The following is a 9,695-nucleotide window of genomic DNA, read 5'->3' as shown; positions in this document are numbered from 1 at the left end:
ACCTCCGCTCCACTACAACGTGTCCTCACTTCCGCTCTTAGCGCCTTCAAAATAAGAGCTCAAGGCATATACTGTATAACAGCGTATAACAGGAACTTAACATCACAAAGAGGAAAGCCCATAAAAATAGGTGACAATATTAAAAAATGAAACTCAGCACCTGATATTTACAGTAAAAAGTTGTTCTTATAAGTGTTGGATATGAATTTAAACCATAATCAAGCATGCATCACTATAGCTCTTGTCTCAAAGTACTCTAACCTATTTTTATGGGCTTTGCCTCTTTGTGATGTTAAGTTCCTGTTATAAGCTGTTATACAGTATATGCCTTGAGCTCTTATTTTGAAGGCGCTAAGAGCGGAAGTGGTGACACGTTGTAGTGGAGCGGAGGTTTTGAAAGAAAGGAAATAAAGTGGTCCTCGTGTAAAACTGGAGCCTCCGTATTTGTTATTTTGTAGTTTTATACTGTATAAAACTACAAAATAACAAACACAGAGTTTTATACTGTATAAAACGTCCGCTCTTAGCGCCTTCAAAATAAGAGCTCAAGGCATATACTGTATAACATCACAAAGAGGAAAGCCCATAAAAATAGGTTACAATTAGGGATGTCCGATAATGACTTTTTTGCCGATATCTGATATTCCGATATTATCCAACTCTTAATTACCGATACCGATATCAACCGATACCAATATATACAGTCGTGGAATTAACACATTATTATGCCTAATTTGGACAACCAGGTGTTAATTAATTAAATTAAATAAGATAAATAAATTACAAACATTTTTTTAAATAAAAAAGAAAGTAAAACAATATAAAAATAGTTACATAGAAACTAGTAATGAATGAAAATGAGTAATAATTATGTGTTAAAGGTTAGTACTATTAGTGGACCAGCAGCACCCACAATCATGTGTGCTTACGGACTGTATCCCTTGCAGACTGTATTGATATATTTTGATATATAATGTAGGAACCAGAATATTACCGTATTTTTCTGACTATAAGTCGCAGTTTTTTTCATAGTTTGGCCGGGCTCCAGTGCGATTTATATATGTTTTTTTCCTTCTTTATTATGCATTTTCGGCAGGTGTGACTTATACTCCGGTGCGACTTATACTCCGAAAAATACGGTAATAACAGAAAGAAACAACCCTTTTGTGTGAATGAGTGTGAATGAGTGTGAATGAGTGTAAATGGGGGAGGGAGTTTTTTTGGGTTAGTGCACTAATTGTAAGTGTATCTTGTGTTTTTTATGTTGATTTAAAAAAAAAAAAAAAAAAAAAAAAAAACGATACCGATAATAAAAAAAACGATACCGATATTTTCCGATATTACATTTTAAAGCATATTATCGGACATCTCTAGTTACAATGTGTTCTGCTGGTGTGCCTCCGCATTTTTTCAACGCAAAAAAAAGTGCCTCGGCTCCAAAAAAGGTTGAAAAACACTGCAGTAAGCAGCCATTTGGTGTAATCCCCTCCTCAGTGGCTAGATGGCGGTAAATTAAAAGTGGTGTCTTTCGCAAGCGACGAAAAAGAAAACGCGGAAAGTCCAAGTCAAGTGAATGAGGGGCGTGGTTACCAGTTGTACTTCCTGTTTCTGTTACGCGACAGTCCGCCATGTGCGTGTGAATGTTTGACTTATTTACCAAACACTTACTTTGCAAACCTAACGGAGACCTCACTCGTCATTTTGTTCCCCTGGCGTGACGAGCCGCAGACATGTCCGCTCACGGAAGCGCGATCGTCGGCCTGTTGTCCTACGAGACGCTGGTGCACGCCGTGGCGGGAGCGATGGTGAGCAGAGATAAGTCGTGTGTGTCAAGGAGATGCGAATATGTTGTTTTGATCACTTTCACCAACTGTGCGTCTCGGTTGTTGTTCCAGGGCAGCGTCACAGCGATGACCACCTTTTTCCCGTTGGACACGGCTAAAAGTCGCCTGCAGGGTGAGGTGCACCTCCAAACTATCCACCTGTGTGTCAACAATCATTTAAGGCAGTGTTTTGCAACCTTTTTTGAGCCAAGGCACATTTTTTTGCGTTGAAAAAAATGCGGAGGCACACCACCAGCAGAAATAATTAAAAAACAAAACTCAGTTGACAGTAAAAAGTCGTCTTTGCTCCACAGTAAGTCTTTGCTGTCGTCCAGCATTCTGTTTTTGTTTCCTTTGTAGCCAGTTCAGTTTTAGTTTCGTTCTGCATAGCCTTCCCTAAGCTTCAAGGCCTTTTCTTAGGGGCACTCACCTTTTGTTTATTTTTGGTTTAAAGGCCTACTGAAATGCGATTTTCTTATTTAAACGGGGATAGCAGGTCCATTCTATGTGTCATACTTGATCATTTCGTGATATTGCCATATTTTTGCTGAAAGGATTTAGTAGAGAACATCGACGATAAAGGTCGCAACTTTTGGTCGCTGATAAAAAAAAGCCTTGCCTGTACCGGAAGTAGCGTGATGTCACAGGTTGTGGAGCTCCTCACATCTGCACATTGTTTACGATAATGGCCACCAGCAGCGAGAGCGATTCGGACCGAGAAAGCGACGATTTCCCCATTAATTTGAGCGAGGATGAAAGATTCGTGGATGAGGAAAGTGAGAGTGAAGGACTAGAGGGCAGTGGAAGCGATTCAGATAGGGAAGATGCTGTGAGAGGCGGGTGGGACCTGATATTCAGCTGGGAATGACTAAAACAGTAAATAAACACAAGACATATACCATACCATACCATACCAACTTTATTTATAAAGCCCTTTAAAAACAACCACAGTTGAAAAACAAAGGGCTGTACACCACAAAGAAATAAAGGCAAAGGACAGACTAAAAAATAAAATTTAAAACAGAAGTAAAATACACATTAAAAAAGCAAATACAAAATTACCCTAAGAACAATTTTGTTAGATAAAAAGCAGTTAAAAAAGTTAAAAGTTAAAAACAGTTTAAAGTCTCATGCTGGGTTAAATACTCTATTAGCCACAACACAACCAGGCTTATATTTAATATGCCACAAATTAATCCCGCATAACAAACACCTCCCGTCCATACAACCCGCCAATACAACTCAAACACCCGCACAACACACTCAATCCCACAGCCCAAAGTACCGTTCACCTCCCCAAAGTTCATACAGCACATATATTTCCCCAAAGTCCCCAAAGTTACGTACGTGACATGCACATAGCGGCGCGCACGTACGGGCAAGCCATCAAATGTTTGGAAGCCGCAGCTCATGCGTACTCACGGCACCGCGTCTGCGTATCCAACTCAAAGTCCTCCTGGTAAGAGTCTCTGTTGTCCCAGTTCTCAACAGGCCAATGGTAAAGCTTGACTGTCATCTTTCGGGAATGTAAACAATGAAACACCTGCTACGTGTTTGTGTTGCTGCAGCCGGCCGCTAATACACCGCTCCCCACCTACAGCTTTCTTCTTTGCTGCCTTCATTGTTCATTGAACAAATTGCAAAAGATTCACCAACACAGATGTCCAGAATACTGTGGAATTTTGCGATGAAAACGGACGACTTAATAGCTGGCCACAATGCTGTCCCAAAATGTCCTCTACAATCCGTGACGTCACGCGCAGGCGTCGTCATACCGAGACGTTTTCAGCAGGATATTTCGCGCAAAATTTAAAATTGCACTTTAGTAAGCTAACCCGGCCGTATTGGCATGTGTTGCAATGTTAAGATTTCATCATTGATGTATAAACTATCAGACTGCGTGGTCGCTAGTAGTGGCTTTCAGTAGGCCTTTAAGCATTAGACACCTTTTTACCTGCACACTGCCTCCCGCTGTTTCCGACATCTACAAAGCAATTAGCTACCGGCTGCCACCTACTGATATGGAAGAGTATTACACGGTTACTCTGCCGAGCTCTAGACAGCACCGACACTCAACAACAACATATCATTTGCAGACTATAATTACTGATGTGCAAAACATATTTTTAACCCAAATAGGTGAAATTAGATCATCTCCCACAGCACACCAGACTGTATCGTCTAGTTCAATGTTTTTTCAACCTTTTTTGAGCCAAAGCACATTTTTTGCGTTGAAAAAATGCGGAGGCACACCACCAGCAGAAAGCATTAAAAAACGAAACTCAGTTGACAGTAAAAAGTCGTTGTCGCAATTGTTGGATATGACTTTAAAGCATAACCAAGCATGCATCACTATAGCTCTTGTCTCAAAGTAGGTGTACTGTCACCACCTGTCACATCACACCCTGACTTATTTGGACTTTTTTTTGCTGTTTTCCTGTGTGTAGTGTTTTACTTCTTGTCTTGCGCTCCTATTTTGGTGGCTTTTTCTCTTTTTTCTGTATTTTCCTGTGGCCACCAAGTCAAAAAGTTTGGGGATCCCTGTCTGGCAATTATGATAAGTCCAAAACTAGGGATGATACTCGAAACCGGTTTTCCCGGTTGTTTGATAAGAAAAGGACCGAGTCCTCGGACTCGAATCCCTTTTTGAGAACCGGTACCCGTTATCGAGACCACTATAGTAAAGGAAAAGAGTTGATTCTTTATTCGAATCCCGTCCCGACCAGAAATGCTCCGTATGACATCACAAGAAATGACGTCACGTAGCTCAGTCATTAGGCGCAGATAGAGAAAGCAGGAAAACAATGGACGGGAAAAAGCGCTCCAAGGTGTAATAAAGTTAAAAACAAAAGCTATAATCCATCGAATAACTTTACTGAGAGATTTGAGCAGGGTAAAACACATGACCAACACTTTTACCACCAACCGGAAACATAGCAACCAGGCTAGCAACGCACCTCCTTTACGGCAGCTGTCGCAACGTTCTTAAAACAACCGCAGCACATACATATATATACAACATATCTCCCTTTTTTAACTTTTGTTTTTCTTTCCTTGTAAACGTTACAAAATCACACTGTAGATGTGTTGTCTGTCTAATTATAAATAATGCAGACGAGGCGTGTTGGCTGAGTTCTTGACGTTTACTTTCACAGCGTGGCAACATGCAACACTTTTCGGGGCTACCGCGCATGCTCGTAACTCCCGTTGCATGCTGGGTAGTGTAGTTGTTATATTCTCTAGCTCATAACATTTTTCCCCCCATAAAGAAATAATGTTAACTCAATAAAGTGTATTTCTTTTTTTAGCTTTAACTTTTCATTTTTTAGCATTGTAACCACATTTGCAAAGAACTTTTCTCTTCATAGAATGTTCTTTCAATAAAGAAATAAAGTGCAAAAATGTCAAAGCATCATAACAAACAGTTATGTCAAATAGCAGCAGAAGTGCACTTTTTGGAGAGCTGTATTATTTTCAGTTTTGTGCCCAAGGGACTGATTTTATTTAACACTATATTATTATTTATACACCTATAGTGATCACAGAGACAGCTTGTTTTTGTGTTACTGTATATATTTGTTTTTCTGAAAAATCCCACTTAATATACTTTGGGTAACAACAGTCAATATTTATTTATTTTATTTTATTTTTTTAGGTGGGTAACAGTCAATATTTATTTATTTATTAGATTTTATTTTTTTATTATATAATAAAAGTGAGCTTTTGTTAAACCAAATATTGTGTGTTTTTTTTCCATATACAACAACCTATCTGGACTCCATAAGAGAATCGATAAGGAATCGGTTCGATAAGAGGATTCAATAATAGGCTCGAACTCGATAATTTCTTATCAAACATCATCCCTATCCAAAACTGAGGCAATCTTGATGAAGTCACAGGGTTTGTTTTCCCTCACAGACCAGAAACAATAATCTGCGTCACCTTTTGTTTTAGTAACATTCTGTGTGTATTTGTCCTTTTTTCAGTTGATGAGACTCGGAAGTCAAAATCCACCCCAATCATCCTGGCTGAAATAGCCCAGGAAGAGGGCGTGTAAGTATGCTCGTGATCATTATGCTTTATTTTTGACAGGAAATCCCCTTTGTTGACACTATTTAGGCATCAAAATATGCTCTGTTTATAGCCAGGTCAAGCTTATAATGTGTAGAGAGCGACACCTGAACACTTCAAATGTCAAATTCTTCTAGGCTGGCTTTGTACAGAGGCTGGTTTCCGGTCATATCCAGCCTCTGTTGCTCCAACTTTGTCTACTTCTACACCTTTAACACACTCAAGAGGCTGACAGCCACCGGGCGCCACCAATCAAGACTTGGCAAGGACCTGCTCATTGGCATTGTTTCAGGTGACAACATTTACAGTTATTTGCAACTTCATTACCCCCGAATAGTCTCAAATGCCCGTTTCCACTGCTTGGTACATACCTTTCCACCGCAAAATTGAAATAACTTGGTAATCTAAGGAAACTTAAGAGAAAATCAAAACCAGGCACTTGACATGCTAACAACATCAATGGCATTTGGAGAACATTTTTGTCTTAGAGGAGACCCGGAAAAGAAAAATCAATCGCTGCATCTAAATTAGGAAGAATGTTGAGTATAATAATGCAGCGTGTGTTTATTTTCCATCCATCCATCCATTTTCTTCTGCTTATCCGAGTTTGGGCTGCGGGGGCAGCAGCCTAAGCAGAGAAGCCCAGACTTCCCTCTCCCCAGCCACTTCGTCCAGCTCCTCCCGGGAGATCCTTAGGCTTTCCCAGGCCAGCCGGGAGACATAGTCTTCCCAAGGTGTCCTGGGTCTTCCCCGTGGCCTCCTACCGGTCGGACCTGCCCTAAACACCTCCCCAGGGAGGCGTCTGGGTGGCATCCTGACCAGATGCCCGAACCACCTCATCTGGCTCCTCTCCATGTGGAGGAGCAGCAGCGGCTTTACTTTGATGAATGAATGAATGATCTTTATTGTCATTGTGCATGTACAGGTACAGGTCCAACGAAATTTAGGTTGTTTCCCTAAGGTGCTTTGCATTTAAAAAAAAAAAAAAAGAAGAAGAAACCACACAATATACAAAAACAACAACAACCACCCGTGTACCCGTGATCTTGTCCTTTCGGTCATAACCCAAAGGCGTCTCCACTGCTCTAGAGTCCAGTGGTGACGTGCTTCACACCACTGCATCCCACGCTTTGCATTGGACTTGGTGATGTATGGCTTAGATGCAGATGCTCGGCCATGTAAAACCCATTCCATGAAGCTCTCTGCGTACTGTACGTGGGCTAATTGGAAGGTGACATGAAGTTTGGGTCTCTGTAGCAAGTGACTGTGCAGAAAGTCTTTGCACTATGCTGACCTCTCTGTCAGTTTACCTGGCCTACCACTTGGTGGCTGAGTTGCTGTTGTTCCCCAAACTCTTCACTTTTCTTAGAATAATGTTGACTTTGGAATATTTAGGAGCGAGGAAATTTCACGACTGGATTTGTTGCACAGGTGGCATCCTATGACAGTTGCACGCTGGAAATCACTGAGAGCGGCCCATTCTTTCACAAATGTTTGTAGAAACAGTCTCAGTGCTTGATTTGATACACCGGGCCAAGTGATTAGGACACCTGATTCTCATCATTTGGATGGCTGGCCAAATACTTTTGGCAGTATAGTGTATGTTTATATGTATGTATGTATGAGTGGGTACTTAATGTTATGTTCATTCTTGCTCATGCAGGGGCAGTAAATGTGATCCTGACCACACCCATGTGGGTGGTCAACACTCGTCTGAAGCTTCAGGGAGCAAAATTCAGAAATGAGGACCTTCATCAAACGCATTACCAGGGCATTTTTGGTGTGTGTGCGTGTGTACATCCACCTATCCACCGCCTATTTGGTGTTACTTCAGAGTGTATTTTCCTCTCTAGATGCGTTTTCACAGATCATAGCCAGCGAGGGAGTGGCAACTCTGTGGAACGGCGTGCTGCCTTCGCTCATCCTCGTCCTCAACCCGGCGGTGCAGTTCATGTTCTACGAGTCAATGAAGAGAAGGGCAGGTCAAGGAGGGAGGAAGGTTGGTTTGATTGATTGATTAAACTTTTATTAGATTGCACAGTACAACACATTTTCCTTATAATTGACCACTAAATGGTAACACCCCAATAAGTTTTTCAACTTGTTTAAGTTAATCAATTCATGGTCATAGTTTATTTGTTGCGAACAAGTTCTGTTCATAAATATTACATGATTGAAAGGTGTGTCAGGACTTTGATTGATTGATTGAGACTTTTATTAGTAGGTTGCACAGTGAAGTACATATTCCGTACAATTGACCACTAAATGGTAACACCCCAATAAGTTTTTCAACTTGTTTAAGTCGGGTCCACTTAAATTGATGGACTGCTCTTGGAAGTCAGGGTCCTCGCTCACTGGGAGTTCTAGTGCTGTTTTCTTCATTCAGTGGGTGAGAGGCCAGATTAACAGACAAGGGCCCCATTCAGCAACCGTTCTTAAGAACTCATTTTGTTCTGAGGGCCACATACGAAGTTTTTAAGGAGATTTTTGTATTCCCCAATGTTTTCTTAGCTGGGATGTGTTCGTAGGTAAGAACAAAATCTCCGAGCGCTCCAGAGCACTCACAGGGTGGCCTATGTGTTCTTAAGTGTGACAAGTTCCCTTACTTCTGTTGTCTAATGCACTGTTTTTCAACCTTTTCTGAGCCAAGGCACATTTTTTTTTCAATGAAAAAATCCCGAGGCACACAACCAGCAGAAATCTTTAAAAATTAAATTCAGCAGTCGATATTGACAGTAAAAAGTCTTTGTCGCAATTGTTGGATATGACTTTAAAGCATAACCAAGCATGCTTCACTATAGCTCTTGTCTCAAAGTAGGTGTACTGTCACCACCTGTCACATCACACCCTGACTTATTTGGACTTTTTGGCTGTGTCTAATGCTTAAACCAAAAATAAACAAAAGGTGAGTGCCCCTAAGAAAAGGCATTGAAGCTTAGGGAAGGCTATGCAGAACCAAACTAAAACTGAACTGGCTACAAAGTAAACAAAAACAGAATGCTGGACGACAGCAAAGACTTACTGTGGAGCAAAGACGGCGTCCACAATGTACATCCGAACATGACGTGACAATCAACAATGTCCCCACAAAGAAGGATAAAAACAACTGAAATATTCTTGATTGCTAAAACAAAGTAGGTAGGAAGACATGAAACTGCTACAGGAAAATACCAAAAAAAGAGAAAACGCCACTAAAATAGGAGCGCAAGACAAGAAGTAAAACACTACACACAGGAAAACAGCAAAAAAGTCCAAATAAGTCAGAGTGTGATGTGACAGGTGGTGACAGTACACCTACTTTGAGACAAGAGCTATAGTGATGCATGCTTGGTTATGCTTTAAAGCAGTGTTTTTCAACCTTTTTGGAGCCAAGGCACATTTTTGTTCATGAAAAATGCGGAGGCGCACCACCAGCAGAAAATATTACAAATGTAAACTCTGTAGTTGATATTGACAGTAAAAAGTTATTGTTGCAATTGTTGGATATGAATTCAAACCATAACCATCCATTCATCAATATAGCTCTTGTCTCAAAGTAGGTGTACTGTCACCACCTGTCACATCACACCCTGACTTATTTGGACTTTTTGGCTGTTTTCCTGTGTGTAGTGTTTTACTTCATGTCTTGCGCTCCTATTTTGGTGGCATTTTCTCTTCTTTTGGTATTTTCCTGTAGCAGTTTCATGTCTTCCTTGAACGATATTCCCCGCACCTACTTTATTTTAGCAATCAAGACTATTTATGTTGTGTGGACGCTATCCTTCTTTGTGTGGACATTGTTGATTGTCATGTCTTCTTCGA

General features: G+C 40.8%; 1 protein-coding gene across 2 annotated transcripts in view; it reads left to right on the top strand.

The window, feature by feature from the left end:
- The first annotated feature begins 1,588 nt into the window (after positions 1 to 1,588).
- The window catches only part of slc25a17l (solute carrier family 25 member 17-like), a 25,205-nt gene continuing 17,098 nt past the window's right edge, over positions 1,589 to 9,695 (top strand). For both annotated transcript variants that reach the window (XM_062037177.1, XM_062037176.1), the window contains exons 1-6: positions 1,589 to 1,805; positions 1,896 to 1,956; positions 5,810 to 5,876; positions 6,032 to 6,186; positions 7,558 to 7,674; positions 7,748 to 7,893. In XM_062037177.1, the coding sequence (XP_061893161.1) occupies positions 1,731 to 1,805; positions 1,896 to 1,956; positions 5,810 to 5,876; positions 6,032 to 6,186; positions 7,558 to 7,674; positions 7,748 to 7,893 (621 nt within the window). In that variant the 5' untranslated portion in view covers positions 1,589 to 1,730. The remainder of the gene's footprint in view (positions 1,806 to 1,895; positions 1,957 to 5,809; positions 5,877 to 6,031; positions 6,187 to 7,557; positions 7,675 to 7,747; positions 7,894 to 9,695) is intronic.

The sequence above is a fragment of the Entelurus aequoreus genome, linkage group LG25, assembly GCF_033978785.1.
Source record: "Entelurus aequoreus isolate RoL-2023_Sb linkage group LG25, RoL_Eaeq_v1.1, whole genome shotgun sequence".
Taxonomy (NCBI): Eukaryota; Metazoa; Chordata; class Actinopteri; order Syngnathiformes; family Syngnathidae; genus Entelurus; species Entelurus aequoreus.
This window is presented reverse-complemented; position numbering and strand designations above follow the sequence as displayed.